Source organism: Parus major, chromosome 3, assembly GCF_001522545.3.
Source record: "Parus major isolate Abel chromosome 3, Parus_major1.1, whole genome shotgun sequence".
NCBI lineage: Eukaryota > Metazoa > Chordata > Aves > Passeriformes > Paridae > Parus > Parus major.
The window spans coordinates 42523136-42547835 of NC_031770.1; the positions used below are offsets into that span (position 1 = coordinate 42523136).

Below are 24700 nucleotides of genomic sequence, written 5' to 3' on the forward strand. Positions count from 1 at the left end.
GTGATATATTTCTAATTGGGACCCAGCTGTCTAATGAGTATGATCAATGGCACTTGCTGATTTTCCTCACCCCCTCCTCCCTGCCTCTCTTGCTGCCTTGCAAATAGGTGTCTTAGTTGTGTCACCCTGGTGTCAGGGTAAATTGTCCTGTTACTCTGCTCTTTTTGCCCTCTGTCACTCTGTTTATTCAAAACACTGACAAGTGTAAAAAACCCCAAATAAATTAGATTTTACCTTGAATAGTAAATATTTATAACATAAACAGCTGTGTACTCAGAATGGAAAATGTTTTCTTAGTACTGCTTTAGCTAGCTCCTTTAAAGTTGTGTGCCCTACCTGTGTTTATGGACTGAATGAAAGAGCAACCAAGCCAGGACTACAACTGAATAGAAATTTGTTAAACACACTGTACGTATACTTAGATTATAAAATCTCCTTGGGAAAGAGCTGTGTGGGAAAAGTGGCTCCTTGAAATTAAGAGCAGAATGGATGTGATCTTTCTCTGTTCTCTGTAATGGCTGAAGAGTTGGTTGTTTGGAGGGATGTAATGTGCTCTTGTTGAAAGTTTTCCTTTGCTGGGCTGAGAGGTCAGTGGGACAGGAAACCATTACAGAAGGAAATATCTTAGTAGGGAGACTTTGAGGCAACCTGTGGAGTGAAAAGTCAAGAGGTTGATAGTGAGTATTGTAAAACTAAATAAAATGAAAGGGTTAGTATCTGGGAGAGAGACAGGAACGGGGAGTTGATACCATTAGATTTTTCTGAATGGTTTTGAAAGTCTCCAGATCTGTGTAAGCTGAGTCATGTGTCGTTGGTGTAGCTTTTCAAGACCTTGCTTGATGGTGAATAAGAATAGTAATGGAATATTAGAATCAGATAATGGTGATGTTTTGAATATGTCTGTAGATAACAAAATCTGTCAATGGCTTCACTACTTTACTGATTAAGCTAAGGGTGAACACTACAATCCCTAGCTCAGCTCACCTACCTGACAGCAATTTGAGTTTAAATCACCAGTCTGTTGATGGTGAAAATCATTGGACTGGTCTGAAAAATATGCTTTAAGCAATAAAGGAAACCATTTTTAATGTCCTTTTGTTTTGTTTTTGGGAAGCCAACAACTCTCCAGAGAGCATGGGAATGGGGAGAATAGTTTTTTTTCATGATAGTAAACTGCTTTCTTGCTGTTTTAGTGGGATACTTAAAGTATTTTGTTTTTGTTACGGTGGTAAGAATTCTTCCCACTGACAATCCAGCTTAGTCTTATGGGTTATCATTACTGCAGATATGCAGGCACTTGGAATGGTGCTGGGGGAGGCTACTTGCAAGGCCAAATGCTTATAGCCACAGGCTTTTCCTTTATGTTACGGCTGTCTAATTCTTGTGGTTGGTTGTTCCCTTTCCTCCACACGTAAATGTTCTACTTCAGGGAAACACCACAAGGTTCAGAGAAGGAACATCCCTGAGCCTGTTCAGGGTGGTAAATTGAGGTAGCCTCAGCTCCATAAAATATCTGACTTTTTGTAGCAAGAGCTAGGCTGATCATTTAAACTTAATTTCCCCCTGTTGTTAGAGAGCATGGCTTTGGGGACAAGAGCTTTCCATTCTCTGTTAGGATTTTGGACAAAGATAGTTACTGAGGCGGGAATGAGATTGAATTTCCTTGTGCTGGTGTAGGTTTCAGGTGCTTCCTGTTGCTAATGGCCCGTGGAGATCGCGTGATGGAGGGAAATGGGCAGCACAGCTGCTTGCTGGGGCTTGGCTTTTCCCATTTAATGTGCAGTGCATTATCCCATCGGTGTTTGCACTAGCAGCTCAGGTTGAGCTGTGGCTGGGTGGCATTTCCAGCTCTGCTCCTGAAGAGCCATAGGCACACCAGTCTCAGGAGGGTGTGATACACAGCTGCTGAGTTTGGTGATATTTTACATTGCTGTAGTAAGATTTCCTTGCTGTGAACATCTCTCTGGTTGCTGTGTCTCCAGTGGGAGTGATGTGGATAGGGTGGTGATATCTGTGCTTCAGCAGTGATGTGGGGTCTCAGGGGCATGAGGTGCTCTTGCACACCTTGGATGGTCCCAGGCTGTGCTGCCACTGCAGTGGGACAGCACTGTTTTAGCAGGTCTGAAACTTTGCTTGTGTCCTGCCAGAACCCTTGCTTAGGAGAGCAGGACATTTTAATCTGCTCAGAGCAAGAGGAGACCCTCACTGAAATTGTGTAAGAAGGATCTGATTACTGTTGCCTGGGGTGCAGGACCAGAGCAGCTGATCCTCTGTGTGGTTTTGCTCCCAAAGTAGTTAATAATCAACAGGTGTTATGTTTCCTTTTCCCCTGGGGAGCCTGCACATGGTCATGGTGAGAGAGCTGCTGTAGTGTTCCCACACTTGTGGTCTGCTGGGGACTTGTACAGACTTGGCTGTGAGAGAAGAGCTGCTCCAGTTAATGGTTTCCTCTGAGCAGTCCCTCAGAACTGGATGTGTGCTTCCTATGGAATGAAGATTAGTGGAAAATCCAGTTTTGTCAGGGGGTCTCAAGTTGCTGTAAGGTAAGAAAAGATCAGCTTCCACTTCTTTTTTTTGTATGCACTGAGCATACAACATACTAGCAAAATGTGTTCTTTTAGGTGGTTGCAGATTTTCCTACTATGGTGATAGCTTTTGCCAATGACAAAATTTTCCATGGGATCATCTGTTCCAGGGTCAAGTTAGGATCCATTTCATGTTAGCCAAGGAGATGCTTTCTGCCCACCTTGAGTTATGATGTAGATTTTTCAGGAGTAGATTTGTAATCGTCTTTTCCTGTGTGAGGAAGGACTGTGGCAGGTAAAAACCAGCACTGCTGTTTTGGGAACAATAATGCATAAGACTTCTGATTGGCCTTTGTGAAACATACTGGCTTGCCCTGTTGTACTTAAAGGCCTTGTGTTTATCTTTCAGAGTAGTTAGTAAGGTTTTCCATCTTTGGGTTAAGCAGGCTAACAACTAACCATCTTGGGTTAGTAGTGTATATTCATATCATTCACTTTCTGAATTAATTTCATATTATTTTAAAATACTTTACCTTTGTTGCAAGTAGGGAGCATGGTGTGTTGCAACTGATTTGCTGTGTTTCTGGTGAGTTTGGTGTGGCACTGAATTTCTTGATGAGAGTCCGGACTTTTCTCCTTGATCTTGATGCACATGCACTTCTTGTGTTCCTGCTTCATGTGCTGCCATGGCCTAGTGAAACTGTGTGCTTTGTTTAGGCATAAAGTTGGAAGTGTGACCCTTGCAGGTTTAGATTGGCTGTGGTTTTAATGCTGAGAGGCGAGTATGACTCCTCAGTGCAAGCCATGAGAAGTACATGAGATTGCTGTCTTTCCTGCAGGTCTCTTTGGAGTAATTGTTCTAGATGTTAGTTGGCTAAAAGTGATATCTAATGGCTTGGAAATCATGATATAAAATATGAGAGGAGTTTTTAAAAGAAGGATTACAAGGCAGGGGGTAAGTTGGGAATAATACCAGGAGTAATAATAATCAAAATCAATCCGGTGAAGACAGTGCAGAGGATATAAGGATTTCTGGGTAGCAGCCTGTGTACATATTTTGAGTGCCAGCATTGCTAAGTAGTGGAAGAAGAGAGACCAGCCTTAAAAATCCCTCGAATTTCTACCAAATCAAGAAAAAGAAGATATAGATATAGCTGTGTTTGCTACTTAATTCAGTTAAGGTATAGATCTCTGGCACAGTTTTGGCTGTCCAATACATCTGTGTTGCAGAGTATTCAGGTGTGACTTTTTACATGCCCAATAACAGCTATAATCAGGCTTCATAGACTGGATAGCATAGAGGCAGTATTCCCTGGGCAGAAGTGGTCTCCCTCCTTCCTTTGCTGGGAAATTTGTGAGGCAGGTTTTGCTGCAGCTGTTCAGATGTGATGTTAGGTTTTTAGTGTGTAATGCCCTTAGCACCATTTAAGGGATTATGTTTTTGAAAGGGAAGTGTCTTCAGAGAGTTGTAGTCTCACAGATGGCTCCATCTTGTCTTCCAGTTGGCAAGCAGCCTAGGAACAGGTATCAAAATAATTTTTAATATAGCAAAGAGAAATGCTTGCCAATGTTTGTACATTGGCAATAAAAAGCCTCAGTAATAAAGATTTTGTGAAATAACTGCAATAGATCAAAGTGACATTTAGGTGATGCTCATGAGCATAATTTAATTGCCAGCTATCTACTAAAGGCCTGCTGCTGTGGAACAATTGGAGCTTCTGTGTTTGCTTTGCTGTATCTGTCTTGCTTAAGGTCCTGACCATCACTAAAGCTTGTAATTTCTCTCTCTCCGTGAGAACAATGGATGCTTAAATGCTGTTTGAGTACTTACTTATTTCTAGTATTGTACTTTATTCTGAATTTTATTTATAGAAAGTGACCTGTTTTCAGCTTCTGGAATGTGATGGAACTATTGTTTGCTAGCTTCTAGTGACTCCTTTGTGGAGTTATAAATTAGAGAAGTTGCTTTTTCGCAAGGTTGGATGCATCTCCACAGATCAAACTCGAACTTTTGTTGTGGGTATAGTTAACTAGTGGAATAATGAAAATTTTGAAGCATGTTTTTAAACCTTAGAGGTGTGTTAGGATAGTGTGGGTTCAAGGGAACCTTAGATGATCTCTGGTCCAATTCTCTGCTCAAAGCAGACTGACTCTGGGGTTGTGTCAGGTTGCTCAGAGCTTTTATCTATTTTATATATTTTGGGCCTTGAAAACCTCCAAGGATATTGCAGCCTCTTCGGGTAGCCTACTTCACTTCTTGGCTGCCCTCAGGGTGAAAAAGTTTTTCTTTGTATGCAGTTGGAAGCTTTCCTGTTTTCAGTTGTGTCCATCTCTCTTGTTTTGCCCCTCTGCACTGCTGTGTGTGGATTGCTGTCATCCTCACTATTGTTGTGTGGCATCTTCAGAACATTGCTACTAGTGGAGGATAATTAGAGTAATTTCTGACATCTTTAGAAGTCTTGGAGTAGCACACTTGCGTTTTTTGATTTACTTTCCTTCCTATAGCATAAAATAGCACTGCACTTAATGATATTTACTGTTGCTGCAAATATATCTTTATACCCAAAGAGGGCATTCTAACCTTAAGGATGTTCTTAGTTCTGCCTTCCTGGCTTTCTCTGGTACAGAGTCCTTATGACTCAGACTTTAGGTAATTTAAGACATTTCATATATTTTTGCTCAGTGAATCATTGTGACACTTTTATTGTTCAGAAATGAAAATCTCAGTCTTCTCTGTATCTCTTAAGGTTTTGTTGTCGCCTCTTTGCTTTTGTAAGGCTAGTCATGGAAGGTGTTCCTGCTCACAGAGGGCTGGAGAGAGAGGATGCTTTCTAGGTTGAGCAACTATGGCAAGTACATTCAAAATACTGTGAGTTTTCCTTTCTGCCTAGTCAGGAGAAAATTTAAAAGGTTTCCAGCAGAAAGGTAGCACTGTTTAATTCAGTAGTTAAAGTGTCAATTAACTACTTAGGTTAATAAACTATCTTAGTGTATTTACTTGACACAGGTATTTTATACATCTATTTTCCAGTCTCAGATCTCAGACTTGTTTAGATTTTGAGTACAAAAACATAGATGGGTGCAAGTCATTACAGACTGAATCCTCTATATATGATGTTTGTATTTGCTTCATGTTTCTGGTGAAAACCGTAAGTTAAACCTGAAGTTTCCAGTAAAAATTCACCAGACAGAATAGCATTATTGCAAGGTCTGCCTCAAGGGGACCTGCGACTCTAAGATTTAATAGCTTAGATAATAGAAAGATAAAATTCTATCTGAGTGCTGTTTTTAGATCTCCAACCTTTTCCATGAAGACAGGAGTTCTAAGGGTACAAAGCTTTAAGTGTACTCTGATAGTGAAAATACTTAGCTGTCTTTCAGGAGTCCTGTGTTAGTCCTTTGTTCTTCTGTCTTGGGCATGCTTTGTGACTGGGATAAGTTGTGTAGTTTCTGGTTCTGCTTCATGGTCTGCTTCAACCACAAAGCAAATGCATCAGATTACTGCTGTACCTCAGAATTCATGAGATCAAATGTCTCTGAAATTGCATTGCTTTCCTCGAAAGGAAGCTACAGCAGTTCTGCTGCTACTTCTTAACAATAATACTTTTCAGGAGTATTGTGTGTAAACCTGAAAGAAGCAGAAGAAATCCGTAATTACACAGGGACCTATCCCAGATACCTGAAAGGGATATGAGCTACCTTGCACAGGACCCTGCTGATCCTGGATTATGAATTCAGGCTTTCTAAAGCAAATAATATATTAGAAAACCCCAGTATTGGAAGTAATGAGTTAACAATCTGAATTTATTCTGGAAAATTATCTGAATGACACTCAAAGTTTTCCTCTGCCAAGCTTTTTGTTACTGAAGCAGATCTGTTCAGGTGTGTCTGTTTAACACCATATGGTACATTCTGCACCTTCTTTATCCACTTAAAATGCTAAGATGGATCTGGAATATGTTGACCTGAAAAACTGTTCACTGGCTTTTAATACAGAGAATATTTTTGAGAGGTCTGATTTCTGTGTTGACTTCTTTTTTTATTTTTAACTTGAAGTATTTTGCTGAAGACTTTGTTTCAGTGCAGTATCCTGCAGAGTCCCTGGCACTCAAGAAACAAGCTATGTCATATAGGGGTACAATTTCTTTGAAGATTATTACTGTGCTTTCATTTACTTTGATAATAAAAGCAGATGGGTAAGGTTCAATGAAAGGTGGCAGATACTATGAGTTTGTACTTAGGTAGTAGTACTTAGTGAATCACAAATAGTCTGTGACAGAAATATGTTAAAAAAAAAAACAACCAAAACTGGCAGAAGTCTGTGCTTTTGTTGAGCAGCACAGACGTGTTAATAAAAGTAGCCTGTATTATTAGCTAATGTATGTTAGCCCAGGGAGAATGTCAGAGTAAATTGTGTCAGGTAATTGTCTTGATTTCCTAGATATGAATAGAAGTGATTTACAGTCATGGGAAAGAAGCTCTTACAAGAGTGTTTTCATTGAGATAATGTTTAAGGGGATGAATGGAGTCAGTGTGCCTTTGGAGTGAGGTTTGGTTTAGATTGTCATACAAACTCTGTGTGCTGTGAAAGATGTAAAAGAAACCCTGAGAATTGTCTGAAGTTCTTGTAGCCAAAAAGCTGAGCAACTGGAGGGAAGTGATGAGGTCAATGAACGCAGCTGAAGTGGGGCTGGGCTTCTTCTAAATGCACTTGGGGAAGCCTAGAAAATTCTGAGCTCTGCTGATGGACCGTGTGAAGCAGGAAGGCTCTCCACCTAGGAAGGGATGGGGTGGGCTGAGGAGGTGGAGGGCCTGGAAGCTCATATGAGGAGGATTTTTGGGGGTAAGTTGAGACATGCTTGTTTGCTGTTGTGAGAGAAATGCTGTTAATGGGGCTGGAGAGAGGCTTGTGCTTGTTGGTGACAAAAAGATTGGAAAGGACCAGAGAGGCAGTATTGAGGAAATTTGTGTTGAGAAAGAGAGTATCTCTTTTTGGCTTGGAACACTGCTCAGAAACTTTGTGCGTGCTTATCATTGTAGACTGTGAAGTGTGACCTGTCCAGGGTTTTTATCAAAGTTCCAGAGCAGCAATTGGAAAGATTCTGGATCAACTCTCTTTTTCACTTGAAGAGAAATGAGCCCTTGGTTTGGAAGCAGTAACTGGGGAGCAATGATTGAAATGCAGTGAAAGTCAGTGTAAAAGAAGGCCGGGTTTGATGGGAGTGGTGGAAAGCATGTGCAGTGTTGGTATTAGCAGTTAGGATGGGGACAAAAATGAGTGAATGACAGTCAAAGTAGACTGTTGGTGTTTGGTGATGTCCTCTCTGGGGTCTGACTGGCTGCTGCTTGACTGTATTCCTTGATCCTTGTCTGCTTTTGGTGGCCATGGCTTTTGAAGGCATGTGAGCAGGCTTTGGTCCTGTTGAGTCTTTAGTCTCCAGTCCTGGTGTGAGGTGCATGGGGTTACTCTCAGCTCCTGCCTGAAGCTGAGCAGGCAGTTGCTCAGATCTCTGTGTTTCTGCCACAACCTGGTGAGGTAGGTTGGAAATAGCAGGTTTAGCCTCTAATGCCAGGGCTCCTACATGGCAAGGTATGAAGAAGTAGCTGTCTAATGATGGTGGTTTCTTCCCTTGAGTACTTTTCCAGCTGTTTATTGAGGTTTTCTCAACCTCTGTATTGACAGCTGTTGTCCCTCTGTGCTGCCACATCTGCTAAATTCTGTTGTCCAGTGCAATTACCTTCTAGAGAGAACCTCTGTTCTTTCCTGGAATGTTAATTTTTAAAAACTTTTCTTAAAGGATATCTGGCTTGATCTAGGCAGAGTGTCTTCTGACCCACTGTATTTAGAAGAAACTGTTATTTCTGCCAGAAGTGTTCCTGCCTGTGGTTAGTACTCTGCTGCTGTTTCAGCAATCTCTGCTATAGTATTTCTTCCATAGCCTATTCATAGATAATCTCAGAATTTCATCTGAACAACCTACTTTTCTCCTCTGTGCTAGAGGAGAAGGATATAGCTGACGTCTTCACTTTTGTGTTCTGGGGCCCAGTAAAATAAACTTCCAGCTTCTGTTTTGTCTGCCTACAGCCTTGGGTAAGGGTTGTAAAGGCCGAGCCGTATTCCCAGTGAAGATCTCAAAAGGGCTATCATGTGTGTCTTTCCCACTTGCCAGTGAAGGTCTCTGAGGGAGCTGTGCTCTGCTTGCTGCAGTGCAGTTTCACCCCTCACAGGCTGTAACATCTGCAGACTGATGGTGCAGAGCAATCTGCTGGTGTTTGGCAAGGGCTTGCATTAACTGAAGCTGCTTTTGCAGGCATTGAGGACAGGAAAGTCCTCAAAAGTGCTGCAGGTTGTGCCTTGTGGGTTCACCGGAGAATCGTCATTCTGCCACTCGGAGCGGCAGTTTGTTGTCAGCTGGCAAAAATACAGCTCACACAACCGCTGCTGCAAATAGCAAAGAATACCCAAGGGCAGAAATTGTGTCAGAACATAAAGAGCTGCAGGGCTTCATGTAAAGCCCAGAGACTTTGTTTTCAGGGGAGCAGGGTGAGGGAGCAGCACCACTTCTTTGCCTTTCTCCTAGCTACAGGTTGGCCTCATGTCCTGGGAATTGCTGTAACTGCAGTTTGTGCCTGTGCCTGACTTTTGCAGTGTCTTGTATTTAATCTCCATCCTGAGGTGCTGTGCTTTCTGTGGGAATTTAGTGTTCAGCTTTTCTGATGTCTGGAGCTCCATTCCATCTCTGTTCTTGCCTAGACAGCATGGACATTGCATCTGACAGCCTGACTGGGGCTACAAGGTGAACTTCCTTCAGCAAGCAAAGGAGGAACATTTGTCCTGGGACTTTGATATTAAATTGTAAAGCTAAAAGCCTTCTGACTCCTCACCCTTGGCAATATAGGAGCTGCCACGTTGTTTTATTTTCATTATATGTGATCACTACTGAGCTGTTAAGAGAAAATTACTTTCTATTTCAGTAAACTCAATTCTGGTTTCAGACTGACTGTGCATCAGATGCTTAATTTGGAACCCACTCTCTTGGTGAAATTAAAAATTCAAATCTCCAAGCTGGAGCATTCAAACTGTGCTTGAATTAGAAATTGACTGCTGTCAATGTGCTCTCACACTTCACTTTTTTTTTTTTTTTTAATTCCCCCCCTCCCCTCCCCCCTGATGAGTTTTATATTAGAGTCTTGGTGTAGATGATCTGACTGAGCAGAAGTAGTGGGAATCCACACTGTCACTCTGTAGACAGAGTGATGAAAGAGAAGTGTGGTGTGTTAAATAGACCACTTTTGAAAAGGACTATTGTGTGCTAATTCCATAGTTCCATGAGTGTTTGGCAAAATCACTTTATGGGCTATGACTGCAAACTCATTAAGTGTAGTTTGCAAATTAATTTAGGACCTAAGAAAACTTCATGGTTTCTATGCAACATCCTTGCTCCCCTATTTCTGTGTCATATTTAAAACTGTTGTCAGATCTTGACTGAAAGAATCAGTTTCTCTCCACTTAAGACATTTGCATGGACTGCCTCTACAGATTTTTGTATTGGAATTGGGAACAAAAGAGTTTTTCCTCAGGAAGGAGAACAACAAAACTTACACACACCCACACCCCACCTCCTGAAATAAGCATTGGTTCTCTGTTGTGAATATTCTCTGTAGGCTTGCAACTTGTGTGTCCATCTGCCTCTTTGGAAAGCGGGTAAATTATTCTCAATAACTTTACTATAAGTTAAAAGGAAATTTACCCACAGGTTTGGAAAAAATTGGGCTGGATATTTTTGGGGAAGTGTCTTCTGTTATTCACTGTGCTGAGGGCAGCCAGTGCTGGTACTGGTTTGTTTTTCCAGGCCTGCTTGTGTTCATCGTTGGTATGTTTTGTTGTTCATCAGACAGGATTGATCACTGAGCTGGTGATGACTGGGGAGCCTGGGAACTGTTCTCTTAGGCAACTGGTGATGTGAGTTTGGCAGTTCTAGCTGGCCATGGCAGGTATCGGTGTGTTGGGTGAAATACATCGGTGAGTTGTGTAAGGAGGTTTGGAGAGTGATTGGGTTGAGGCTGATCAGCCAGAGATGAATTTGGAAGGTGAAGTGTCGTAACAAATATGTAATTAAGGAAAGGGTTATTTCTCTTATTCCCCTGACTGAATAGATGATTGTTACTGACATGGGAGGTGTTTGTTATTCACCAACTTACTTTTTGGTAGACTTTTTTTTTCTTTCTTAGTGTTAAGGCTAGACCAGGTTTAAACTTTTTTTTTTTTTTCTTAATTTCCTGAGGTGTGAAAAATTTATGGTAATATCAGCTGATTGTATTCTAATTCTAGAGAGAGGTGCTATAATTTCATCAAATGGCTTAAAATGAGTTGTTGCATTATGAAGGTAAGTGGCTTGATTGTAACAACTCAGTGATGTGCATTACAGGAGTGTGTCAATAAAAACACAATTATTTAAACCCTGGCTAAAGAAGAGCATTCTGACTTTTACAATGCACTACTCTTTGAAGTGCCTTTTAATGAAGAATGGAAACTGACATGCATTTAATGACCTCCAAGAATATCTTATTTGCGACATTTTGGGAATTTAACAGTTGAGTAACTGAACCCAGTCTGTGACATTAAAAATCACAGAAAGCCTTAGTGAGGAAATAATGTGTGTCATTATACCCAATACAATGTAACTCAGCCCTGCTTCTCTCTATAGATACACTTTATGGAACTTTAGATAAACCACAGTTACACTTAACAGTAGGTGAGATGAAAGAGCTGAGGGAGACCTTTTCATTTTAGGAGTTCGCAAAACCTTTATTTGAAAGTGACTTTCAGGGGGAGCTTATTTGTGCAAAGAGGTGGTACTTGTTTGTTTCAATATGGGCTGTGTTGAGATCAGTGCCATCTTTCTTTGCTTATTTAGTGGTGCCTTTGAAATTCAGTGAATGAGTCAAACTATAACTGATTAGGAACTTCACAACTTGCAAATATTTTGCATATTTCTGTGATGTGGGAACTGAACAGTAATGGTTATTGTCATGTCAAATTGATCTCCAAGAATGGTTCATTTTTGTTTCTGATAGCTTAAACATTTATGTATGTTTGTTAATAATAAATATTTGAAACTCCCTTACTTTGTTTGTATATGGTTTGATGCAGGTGTTTAGGGCTTCCTTAAGAGAAGCAACACTACAGAAATGGCTTGGAGCAGTGCTTTGATAGTTGGCTTTGAATATGACTGAATACCTTTTCTTCCACATCACAGTTACCACCCGCAAATGCTCTGAAGATGAATTTGTTATTCTAATAAAAACAAACTGGTAGAGTGTAGGTGTATTCAGATAGTTGAGCTACCTTTAAAACTTCATCTATAATTTCTCACTTTCAGGGAGAACTTAAATGAACTCACAAGCATTCTGCATCACATGCTTAAAGCAGGAGTGAGGAGGTGATCACTTCAGAGTTTCTGTACTGATCTATAAAATTCTATTGGAATAGCAAACATACAATGTATTTGCACCTTTTCATCCACAGATGCTATTAGAACATTTGGTCAGAAAACCTGAACTGCCACTTTTGTGGCTGAAAACAAAGACTGATGATCTAAAATAAATTAGATGTCTGTTTTGCTGTCCTTTAGTGTCAGGCTGGGTACGAGAGAATGTGCTTTTTCCATCAGTGTGAAATGCTCTTAGGCTTCACCTCTCCCTCTTTCATCTCACTGGTGCAGCTAAGATGTGAACAGCATTGTTTTACAGCAATAGACTATTTTATTTTTCCCTCTGCTTTGGATCTCAGCTGACATTTTACATGAAATGTTGATCATCAGGAAAGATTACTATGTTGAAAGAGCTGTTAAGAATATTTCTGAGCTTTCATAATTAAATTTTAAGTAATTTGTATGTATTTGCCATTAAATATGCTACATTATCTTCTAAGATTGTAAAATATATATTTTAAAATTTTGATTTTTAATATTACAATTGAAAAGCTCTTCCATTTGTGGCTTTTCTCTCTTTCTAAATGTGTCTCATACAATGCATGACACACTGTAGCGTAGGGTCTTAAAATTGCCTTAGGTTGTTTTTATTCTGATAATTTTGTAGTTAATTGCCAGCAATTATTTGATGTTCTTCAAACTGAGGTAAGATGAGAAAAAATTAAGGCCTGGTTTTTTGTTTTTTTTTAACAAGCCAGCTGAATCGGTTCAGTGTAATTTCTCTGACATGCAGACAAGGCAAGCTATGGTTGGAAGGCTGTGCAGAGAAGGTTTATGTAGCTGTATTTCAGATATGTGATAATAAACAACTGAAATTATTCTAATGTTGATAACGGGGATGTGGCACAAAGGTAAACAGTGCCCAAACAGTACACCCAAGGCAATAGTAACTTCCTGGCTGGGTTTTGTGATGGCTGAAGGCACTGTGAATGCTCTCTGTCTGGACCTGGAGACCAGGCTTCCCCTTATCCTTTAGGGAAGGTGTGTCTGTGTTCATGTTGGTCCCAGCTCTGTCCACCCTGCCTTTCTCTCAGGGGCAGGCACATTGGGACAAAGGACCTGCAGGTGTCTCCCCTCTGGATGGCTCGTGGCTTGGCCCAACTCTATAGTTGAGTTATATAGAGTATAACTTGGGCAGTGCTCTGTTCTGGTAGCCAGGTGAGCGGTGTGTGCTGCTGGATGGGCTCACCAGGAGGTAGACCTGGAGTCTAGAGAGGAACTGAATGCCAGACTTGTCTAGAGGGCTACCTGTGAACCTTGTGAGGAGCGCGGAGATGCACGGGCTCCTTCAGGACACTGGAATTGTACAGAGCCCCTTTGGCTTCAATAATTTTTAGGATTGCATCCAGTTCACTTGGTATGAATATCAAATGCTTTGGCCAATTTAAACCTTATTTACATTAGCTTAGTTTAAATTTGGTGTTTAAAGAGCTGTAATTATCTGTCTACTTTAGAAATTCATAGTGATTTAGTGAGATCAATTTTAAACTGATTTTAATTAAACCAGAGAACCTTTTGTGTTTTAACAGATGAGCCCTGTGACAGGCCTTTTTAAAGGGCCATGGAGTATATGCATCCTTAGAATGACTCTTTATGCATGTCTGATTTCTTCTGCTGAAGTAAAATGTAGGCTATTTTTTTTTTACTATATAAACAAAAAGAATTAATTTTAAAGGACGTTCAGTTCTTGTTTTCTTGCTCTGAGAGTGATTCCTGTTTGTTAAGACTTCTGTTAAATTACTCCCAGTACAGCATTTCACTGTCTTCTTATAGTAGACAGGCTGATGGACTCCGTGACCTTTTTTACTTCTGATTTCTGTGATGCTTTTTTTTCCTCAAACAAAAGAAAATGTGAGAGACTTCTGGGATATTCTAATTTATGGTGATAGGAAGCAGAATACAGAAACCTAACTGCAGTCCCGTGGTGAGATGTGCCACTATTCTAGTAAATGGAAAATGTATAAATTGCTTTTGTTGAAGGTTATTTGGAGAGAATATAATGAATGTTGGGAAAATTCTCCTGGGAAGTTTCAGTTCTAATGCTTAAATTCTTGTATAGGATGTTGTCATAGTGAGGTGTGTATGAGGCCTGTGTTAGGAGCTGCTGAGGAGTTTAGATTATGTGCATATCAGTGTAAAAACTGACAGAGGGTTGAGACTAGTGAGGAATGTTAAATGTAAAGAAAAAACTCTGAAACTTGTGTTTTTGTAAGAGCTCTGTTTGGGTGATATGAATATTTCTAACATCCAATTGATTCTGTTTCTGTGAGTAGAGGGCAGCTAATAGAGGGCATAATTCAGCTAGGCATCAGATCCACTTGAAGGCTCATTCTGGCAAATAGGTCCAGTCAATATCTTTTTGTGTTACGAAATGGATGACAGTGCAGAGCTTGTATTCACATTGATTCCCATTGTGCAGGACAGACAAATGGAATACCTTTTAACTTGCAGTAAATCCATGAGAGAATGAAAGTAGTCATCATGTAATCTTTTGCCAATAATGCATATGTAAAAATATACAGAAAACACAGACATTAAATTCTGATCTCCCACTTTTAATGTTTACTGTGGTATTTTTATCTTGTTTCTGTGGTGTTTTTTGTTTTCCTGTTTTCTGCAAACAGCAAATTTATATTTTCATCTGTGTGAGGAAACCAAGTTACTGAGCAGAGGCTGCTTCTTAATGACATTAATACTTCAATAATTCTACGAATTAATAGTTTTCTAGGATTGGTGGTTCTTCATGCAGAGCTTTTCCTTTAACTTGACATTTGGGACAATAGGTAGTATCATAAATCTAAGTGACAACGTGTACAATATCTCATTAGATCCACATCTGCAACCACAGGGTGTTACAGTTGCATCTGTTATGGCAGCAGAGTCTGAACCACTTGCTACTCATAGTGTTGAAACATAGATATGAACGCAAGAAACTGAACACTCAGCAACAGCAGGTTATGAACAAAATTGCTTTGTGATCATGGCTCTCACATTTTGGATGCAGATTCACTCCTATCTTAGATGTGCTTGTAAGTCTGAAATCATTTTGGATCAGAGAAACTTAAACCAAGTTTCTGCTTCAGCATGCTGTTAAGCAAGTTGAGAATGGAAAAGCAGGGTGATTCTGTGAATAGGGAAGATGATGTGATACCCAGGTTTATGTCCTGATGGAGGAACTTGTTAGTGAGTTCACTTAAAAACAGGTGCAAACTCTTTATAAGGTGAATGAATACACACTGTGTTCTCTATCTGCAGTATGGTCAGTGTCTGTGTTTTGTTGAGATGGAAAGTGATATGCTGCTTGAAATTTCAGAAACAACTATTTTCAGATGCTACAGTATGTTAAGCCTGGAAAACTGCAGAAACACTTACCGACTTTTTCTCCCCTTCCAGATGATCACCAGCAATTAATGCCGGCGGGCTCGCTGCGAAAAAAGAAGCTGGCAAAAAGACCTGGATACATGAGGCCAGAAGCTCAGCGACAGATCGAGTTTCAGTCCCTGGGTGTCTGCACAGGGACCAGCCCAGCAGAGCTCCAGCATGGCAGGCAGCACTGTGGAGGCTCTGAGAACTGTGCTCGGCACAGACAGTGCCAAAATGACTTGGAATTCCTGTGCTGTAATGCAGTGAGTAGTGCTGTAGTTCCTGCTAGTGGGGTAACAACCTTGGCCGCTGCTGGAAATAGTCCAGAATGCTGTGAAAATCTTTCACGCTGCAATAGTCCATGCCCAGAGAGCACAGGGATAGGGGTTTGCTCTGCTGCAACAGCAAGCAAAGGAGATGCTTCTGCTGTGTGCTGTACGTGGCAGAAAAGCTGCAGCACCAAAGTGAGCAAGCCCCCAAACATGTGTGCTTTGGATCAGACAGAAGTGAGTAACAACCGTGACTATCAAAACAGAGATGGTATTTCTCCTTCTGCTGGTGCACATGATAGCTTTAGTTCAAGTTTCAGCTTCATACAGCTCTCCCTGAACTTGGCTTCTGGAGTAATTGATGTTGAAGGCAAATCTGTTGAAGAAGCTGAGATCATTCTGCAACCCAAAACCCCAGGCAGTCTGCAGAAGCCAGAAGAGATGGCACAAACTCATGAGCACTTGGGAGATTTGTGTTGCTTCTCCAGGTCCAGTGAAGATCTGCAGAATGAATGTGAGAGCCCAGTAAATGATAAATTACAGGACTGTGAAACTGTCTCTCTCTCGGATATAGATGCAACATTTTCATATTCTACAGATTCCTCAGATGCAGCATCTGCTGGTTCTTCTGTCACCTCAGGCTATGAAAGTAGCTTTACTGTCAGTGACCATAACTGGGATACTTTGATGAGAAAATATGAACCAGTGCTACAGGATTGCTTGCTTAGCAACCGCAGTACGTTAAAGGTCAGTAATCTCACTTTGTTTCTGATACCTCTTCCTCAAAACATTTTTATTTATAGTGCCAAAATCAAAGTTTATGTAGGAGTTCAGATGCTCCTGGCTTTTGTGGCCTTTGTTCAGAGTTCTGCAGTAGAGCTCTGCACGATAAAAATGAGATAACAGGTTTTGTTTGGTTCTTCAAAAATAGGTGATATTGTTGTAGAACCCTATTCTATATTCTACTGAAGCTTTAATCCTCTCATTTCAAACATCACACATCAGTTTCTGACTTCCGTAAGTACCATTTCTTTTCACAGGTGGCTGTTTCGTCTGCAGTTTGGGTTATATGTAGTATAAAATTAGGGGGTGATAAGAACTCTTTTCTTGAAGTATCATGATTTAACAACACTAAACTTTTAAATTGGTAATGTTTAAGTTGAGCCAAAGGTTTCTAAGAATTAGACAACTTTGTGGAAGTAGTGTGCAATCTAATAGGTGCTCTCCCCACATGAAGAAAAATGTGGGTCAAGTCCCTCTCTATCTCCAGCTGAGAACTGAACCTTTTTTCTTTTCCCCTTCCACCCCAGAGAAGCAGTGGGCTGGTGGGTCAGGAGTCTTTTTGCATATATGTATATTTCCACATTTATACTTACAATGTATACAGCGTCATTCACTGTGGTCTTTGTAGGAGATGGGTGGGGAAACTTCAAGAAGGATCAGCTGTGTTATATTTTTATGATGGTAGGTTGGGCATTCTGAGCTTACCTGATCAAAGGAGCCAAGTATTGGCTTTATTGTGCACAGGAAACAGTAATCCAGAGAATAATATGGACACAATGGATTGCAATAACTTGTCTAAGGCCCACTGAGTGGGTAGTGAGTGTTTTATTCGGGTTTATTTTTGAGTGTTGTTTTTGTTTGTTTGTTTGGGGTTTTTTGTGTGTGTGTTGGATTTTTTTGTTTGTTTAATTTTATTTTAATTGTCTCACTTGTGCTCAAGTTTCTTGGTTGCCTTTTGGAAACTCAGATCTTTGTAACTTCTCAGCTGAGACACGTACCTGGTGAGATGTGCTGTATTGTCTTTAGGCCTAATGAAACAATCTGCTCTGGGGAGACTTTGCACAAACCTTCTGTCTGGGTAAGACAGAAGGCTGAGAAACATTTATTCTTTCTTTGCTTTCCATGACATCTGACCTGGGCTTACAGTGCTCCGTAGTACTTTCTCTTCATAGATAATGTGTGTAGAACTCAAACTAGGTTCTCTTATCACACACATTGACATGGAGCAGTTTCTGTGGTTTCATGCCTGGAATTGCCATTTGCCTATAGTCTGAGATGGTTTGGGAAATTAATTTGCTGCAAATTTGGGAATATGTAATGCAATCAAAATAGGAAATTATTTTTCTTTCTTTTCAGTATTGCTTATTTGAAAGCACGAAAGAAACATTGCTATCTTTAATTTCTGTATTCATTAATTCATTGAATGGAGAACTGGGGATTTGTGCCCTCAGATGTCTTTGCCCTTGGTTAGCCAGTTGTGTATGTTTAATTTGAAACACCTTCCTATTGTAATGATAATGAGCAAGTCCCAAAGTTTTCAAAAAGGAACAAAGGCAACGGTAGTCAAGAAAAGGAGACAATACCAAAGTTGTTAAAATTATGCTTTCTCTGTACATAAAAAGTGATCTTCCTCTGCTACACATCTAGGACATGCCATGCTGTAGCAGAAGCAGGTCTTTGATTAGTTGAGCTCTGAATGTCTCCCCAGCCTGTGAACAGAAAGCACTTTACAGTGGCAGCATCAGTCAGTTTGCCGTGGGCGTGCCTGGGCTGTGGTACCCAAGCAGACTTTAAATGACCTGCCACTGTAGTGCATGATGGAATAAACACTGCCAGCAGCAGCAAAGCTGTACTCTCAGTATAGATGGTTGTTGTACATCATGTATATGAAAAAAGTGTCACTGGAATCATTCCTATTGCAGGCTTTTTTAAAACACTAAAAAGTCAGGCATAAAACACAGAAAATAATTTAAGGTGACGATTCAGAGCTCCTCCCTTCAGTACCATTCATATTCCTCACTAGCCTCAGAGAAAAAAAGATTGGAGTTCCAGGAAGTAAAAATAAAGTAAAACACAGAAGAAATGGGAATGTATGCAATGTTTTTTATTTGTTTTTCTTCTGGAGCATCCTGTAGCCTATTATTAATCAAACATTTTTGGATGCTTTCCTGGCTTTATTTTTACAGTTCTTTTCTTACTAGTCCACTTTCACATACCATATTCAGAGGGAAATCCTGAATTTAAAGGTTTGTGTGTTGATGTGTAGTCTTGATAACTGAGTGCTTCTATTAAGCTGTTGACTGGCTGTACCTATTTTTCTGCATGCAACTTAGAGTTTACATATGAGCATTAAATATGAAAGAGCTTCGGGGAGAAGGGAAATCTTTTTAAGTGCAGGATTTCTAAAGTGTGGATTTTAGTCCTCTCCCAAGCACTTTCAGGCTTTGGGCTTTGAGAATATACAGTGCTGCTTTCTTCAGGCTCACCTTTTTCGGGTCTGATAGTGGCTTATTTGGTACAGGTCATGCATAAATTTAATAAGAAATACATTTCAGTCTTGTATCTGCAGCCATATTAGGCTGTGGCTGTCATGGCAGTGAGGAGAGGACTAAACCTACCTTCTAACCAATTTCTTTTAACAGCAAAAACTTGCAATGGCCTTAGAAATTTTTAGTAAATTTAAAACTTTGGTCCAGACTCTTGATGTTAGCAAAGAGAAGTGTTAACTTTTGAAATAAAACTTTATGATGGTAAGTTTCTTTTGAAATGTGAGAGTGCTCTGTATGTGGTTGGGGTATTCTTGGTGTTCTGCTTTTTTTCCTCATCTAGCATTTGCATTGTGAAAATGCAAATATCAACATTATGTAGATAAGCCTGAAACTTTTTTGGTTGCATATGAGCACTTTTTTCTGACCCATAACATGAGTAAATATGTTCCAAAATACTCATACCGCATTTCTGTTTACAGAATAAAATGTGGTTTGCATATGGAAATTTTGTATTTGTTCTCTGCAAAACTCAGGTAGAAAATTGTCAGAATGAGCTTGGGAACATGCTGTTGAGTACAGTGTGATCAGAAGTAGATTTCATGCTGACAGAATCCTCTAGTAATTGTACTTTCATTTATTCAAAGGGTGAAAAATATCCTGCAATCGCGCAATCTCCTTTGCTTTTCAAGAAATATCATTTGTTATTCTGTGTGTGTGTTTGGACTAAAGCCATGCTTGGCTCAGGTAGCTGCAGTTCAGCTGACTTCCAAATAGGTCTGTCTACTTAACAAATACCAGGCTTAACTATCAAAATTTGACCACTGTAGTGATGTAGTAATCCATTAAATTTATACTGCCTAGAAGTTAATAGTCTATTTATTTTTAAATGCAGCTTCTTCATAACTAACTTTTTTTTCTTTACATAGTTAAAATCCTTGATCTTACGGCTTCAGAGGCTTCAGGAAAAAGCAATAGAGGAAGATGACTATGATAGAGGTGAGAATTGCTCCTCCCTGCTCCCCACTGGATCATGCTGCCTTTTTTTTTTTTTTTTTTTTTTAATTTCCTTCTTCCTCTATTAGTTTTATGTCCCCTCCATAGCAGTGAGTAGGTGTGGACAACTAGTTCAATGAGCTATATTGTTTATTCTGTCATGTGGCAGGAAACAAATTAAAGTAGGTCAGCAGCAGGTAGCAACAGTTTTTGTTTTCTTGAGCCACATCACCATGTGGGAAGGTTGAAATCCAAATACCCACCATCTGGATCAGCTGTTTTGAAGCAGCATGACTGAAAAAAAATGCAGAAATGAGTGGAATCCTCAAAAGGAGAAAGGACAGGCACTGGCTACTGACAGAGTGAGATTTGCTGCTTGCCGCATTTAGTCATGACACTACAAGAGGGCTCACAGAAATAAGGTCAGCAGCTATTACAGAAGTGAATGATACTGTCCTGTGGGATTGATTAAGTTGATGTCCACTGAGTTCAATCAAAATCAGCTAGAGAAGGTGGTGATTCAGCTGCTGGCAAATATCTATCTTTCAATTATGCTCTTTCTTTCAAATGCCTTGACACTTCTGATAAATTTTGTATGTGTGCACATTAATAATTAGAGCATCTATTAATGCATGTTGGGTTTCTTATTGTTTTCTTTTGTGGTGGTCTGTGTTCAGGTACTCATATTTTGATAATCTTGAGGTTCTAAGGTAAATTCGTCCCACTAGGTCTATCTTCAGTTGGAAGGGTCTGCAAATATTTCACTGAAATCTATATGGTTACTTCAGAGAATAAGTGTGGAAGAAGACAGCTCCTTTCCTCTCGCTTTTATACTCTTGGCTTTTAGGAATTGGGCAGTGGTCAGACTTGTGGTTTGCCCCTCCAAACTAATGCTTTGCAGTTGTATTATGACTCTGTTTTCCTGCTCCCAAACATGTCCCCAAGATGAAAATATAATGTCTAGGGGGTAGGGTGTAGCACTTCTGCAAGAGTGATTCTGTTGGCCTCTTAAAAGCCTGCCTGTGTATAGGAGAAGAGTCTGCTGCTGTCACAAGTCATACTTTTAGTGTGTCATCTCCTGACAGGGTAAACCTTTAGGTGTGTTAAAATCTGAGGCTGTAGTAGATATTTATGGGTTTATTCTCTGTCAAATAGACATTATTAATGTGTGTGCTTTACATGTGTAACACTCATAACTCTTCTTTTTTAAGTGCCTGTGGGTTGAGCTCTCAGTTGGAGACTTCCCAACAGCTGTGTACTCAGTGTGCATGGTTACCACAGATTCCCACTGGGATCCTCTAGGCAGTCAGCCAGTCTGACAGCAGTATTGCAGTGTATCAGGTGTGACATCTCCATGTGATGCCATATAGTCGTTGACCACAGGGAAAAGCCATGAGTTGTGCTGAATCTCACACAGAAAGCTTTGTGTGGTTTTCCCGGGCACTAGTCTTGAATCCTTAAAATGGGACCAGTTGTCTCTTGATGATCACTTCCTTCTTTCACCCTTTTCAGTTCCACCCTAGTTATCAAGCAGGGGTTAGCACAGAGGGTGGTTTGCAGAATCTTGCATTAATTCCCCTCAGGTGAGTGGTCTGGCTGAAACATTATTTCTCCAGATGTTATGGGCAGAGAGAGAAAGTGATAAAGAGAATTCACAGGTGGGATTGTTGTTTTCTGTGCTAAGCCTGACATAAACAGGCAGAAAACGTTGGTCCTGGTATGGGACTGGATGCCAAGGTGCTTGAGAGACTGACTTGAGTTCTTCCATCCCTTTGAAAACTAGAAGTCTGCCTTGACACTGTTCTCAGAAAATGACATGCTTCATGCATGCATGCAACCAGGCCTGAATTTTATAAATTCCTAGCTTTTGAGTCCTTTACCTGTTTCTTGTCATGCTGGTCTTTGTTCCACTTCTGATACAACTATCAACTGGGTTGGTTTTTTTTTGTGACCGCTTTTCATTATTTTCATGGCAGCTAAACTGGCTCCCTAAGTTTTCCTTTGGTGAAACACAGGGAGTGTATCTTCAAGACAAGACTTGCATGGAGAAGGTGCAGAGCTTCAAGGAGAATCAGAACTGTGACCTTCCTTCTTCATCTTGCAGTGGCAAAGCTTTCCACCTTTGCCTTTAGAGCTATGTTGCTGCTCCTGGTGGAGAACAAAGTCTTCCCTGGCGTGAAGTTTGAGAGCTTGTTAAAGAGCTTGCAAATAGGCCCAGTAGCAATTTCTGTTAGAATGAAATCTGTAATTAGCCTTCTTTGAAGGGGTCTCATTGCCAAATATTGCTAGCAGGGAATGGAATTGCTAAATGTGCCGTGATGTGGGACGTAAATGGCCATGTATTATCAGGGAGTGGGAGCAATGAACATGGTGCATGGGGAGGGCTGAGGGCATTTTAACTGTAATGCTAGAGACAAAATTACTGATCCTGTAATTTGGGGAATGAATCTGAGTATAGAGTGAGTCCTCTGTTAAGAGCAGAACTGTTTTGAATCGGAGATGATGGTAGTGCTGTGTGTGGTGACAACACAGCTCTTGCTCATTTGGTAGCACTGCAGAGCAAGGATAGACCTAATGTGATGAGAATAGCTGTGAAATGCCCTGGACGTGGAAGAGGTGAGTAGAGGGGAGGGAGAGAAGGTGGAGGGAGGGGTATGTGTGGCTAAATTCCCAAGGGAAAATTAACTTGCCAATAAATACGTTGTCATGTGTAGCTGCTGCTTTGGTGTTAGAGTCTCCTCTCCAGCTTCAACCATAGTCAGGAAAGAAAAAGAGATTTCCTGACTCCAGCGCTTCAAGAATTATCTAGTCTTGAGCAAAGGCCTTTTGGTGGGAGGGAGAGGTGTTAGCATTTAAAACTCCTCTAAGTGCTCAGAACTGCTTTCTGCTGTCTGACACTGGAAACTTCACACTTTAAGGAAAGACAAGTACCACAAGTTTGACATTGTTTCTTTCCGGCTCTACAGAGCTTTTTGAAAGCTCCTGTAGTATAAGAAAGTCACTGAAACTGAATTATAAGTAAAGTAGTGCCCCTACAGAGAGGGAAAAAGGGCGCACCGGGTTTTTAGTTGTGGCAACAAGACTAGGAAATGACGCAGAAATAAAGGAAAGCTTGTCACCCCTACAAAGCCATGGACAAATACCTTGTTGCAAACAGCTCAGAAACAAGGATATAATTGTTTTTCCACCTTGCAGAAACACAGGACAAATGCATGCTGCTTGAGCTGCTAGAGAACATGGTGTCTTCCAGGTTAATGCATTGGCATTTATTGAATGAGGTTTTGTCAGGGCAACCATAACCCTCCATTGTTGTTTAAGAGACAAGGGAATGCCTATTTAAGTCTTCAGCTTGTTTCTTCCTAGTTTTTCCTTTCTTTAGGTGAATCTTTTTCTTCCTCCTCCTCCCGTTGAGTGACGAACAGCAGAAATGACTTGCTATTGCTTGGTTATTTGTGCTGTGCCTTCTGAAAGACCTGCCTTGGGGTCAGCACCTTAGGGTGTTGTTGTAGAGGAGCTTCAGTCAGGCATTCAGATAACTACATTTTTTTCTACACTTTCTGGCAGTGCTGCGTGTGTGGGGTGGGGAATGTGTTCTGACAGCGTTGGGGGTTGCTCGGGGTGGAGGCCACCCCCATGTCCCTCATTGGTGCTCTTTTTCTAGAGGTCACAGTGCTGTGAAACCTGCAGGGTGTTCTCTCTTCATGCTGTAGCTGTCATGGGTTGTTTCAAATGCAGATGCTCCTTGGTTGTGAAATGGTTATGTGAAATGCATATTCAAATATCCTCAATCCCAGTATAATTTTAAAGAGGAACCCTTGGGATGTTATGTGTTTTATTGTTCTTGCTGTTTCTAGGTGCTAAAATATCAGGAAATAAATGTCTTTTTTTTTTTTTTTTGTGTATTTACTTGTGGTCTCCTCTTGATGGCCACATTACTGTATATTTTCAAAGCAGGTACTGTACCATGGGAATATAAGCATTTTGCCTTGCATAGCATATAGGAAAAATTGGTGTGTTCTCCAAGGATCACTTGGAGTGTTGTCATGGCTCATTATTCATGATGGAGCTTGACAGCTCCAAGGTTAAATACACTGCTGAATACAGGAGGAAAAAAAAAAAAAAGACTGTGTATTTGTGTCTGTGGGAGTTGTGCTTGCAGTGGGAGCAAGTGCATTTTGTTCAAATGCACTTTGAACAATCTATTGCCCAAACATTTGAAAACATTTTTCCTGTTCTTTGCTGCTTGAGCTCCTCAGCCTTGCCTGGTACAAGAGGCAAGTGGATCGGTAACTGTCATGACCAAGTCTTGCTGCTGAACTCCACTTCTGGCTCACATGTCATCTTGTTACTGAGCAAAAAGTTGCTGCAGAGCTACTGATTCTTTTAAATTATGATAATAATTTTTTAAATATTTTTTTTTCTTTGCACATACACTGCTTGCAACTGGTAGGGAATGCTAATTCCCCCATGCAATTCAGAGTTAGCTTTCTTCAGTGAAGGTCATTGAGCAGATCAGAGAAAACTCCTCATCAGTCCAACATGACAGAAAGAATACAGAAATGTTTATGCCTGTGGTGGCAAAATCTATCCTATCTCAGCAATAAGGATTCGTGCTGTAGGTACATTTAACGTCATGTAAGCCTAAGTTATTTTAGGTGAGTTCTCAAAGGATGAGCTATGTGAATTGGTGAACTGCCATGGAATTGTGCACCCTGTGCTCTGCAGAAAAAAGTGTTTGCATGTTTTCTCTTTATATTTTTCTCTTTTCTTGTCTTCTTGAAGAC

General features: G+C 40.5%; 1 protein-coding gene across 6 annotated transcripts in view; it reads left to right on the forward strand.

The window, feature by feature from the left end:
* The window catches only part of DISC1 (DISC1 scaffold protein), a 190910-nt gene that overhangs the window by 3328 nt on the left and 162882 nt on the right, over positions 1 to 24700 (forward strand). For 4 of the 6 annotated variants that reach the window (XR_001520585.3, XM_015622559.1, XM_015622557.2 and 1 more), the window contains 2 exons: positions 15413 to 16398; positions 19850 to 19919. Coding sequence is in view for 5 of the 6 variants with exons in the window: in XM_015622557.2 (XP_015478043.1) it covers positions 15413 to 16398; positions 19850 to 19919 (1056 nt within the window). In the remaining variant the exon portion in view is untranslated. Of the gene's footprint in view, positions 1 to 2295; positions 2544 to 15412; positions 16399 to 19849; positions 19920 to 24700 lie in introns of those variants that run through there. The other 2 variants (XM_015622561.3, XM_015622560.3) reach the window with 2 other exon arrangements.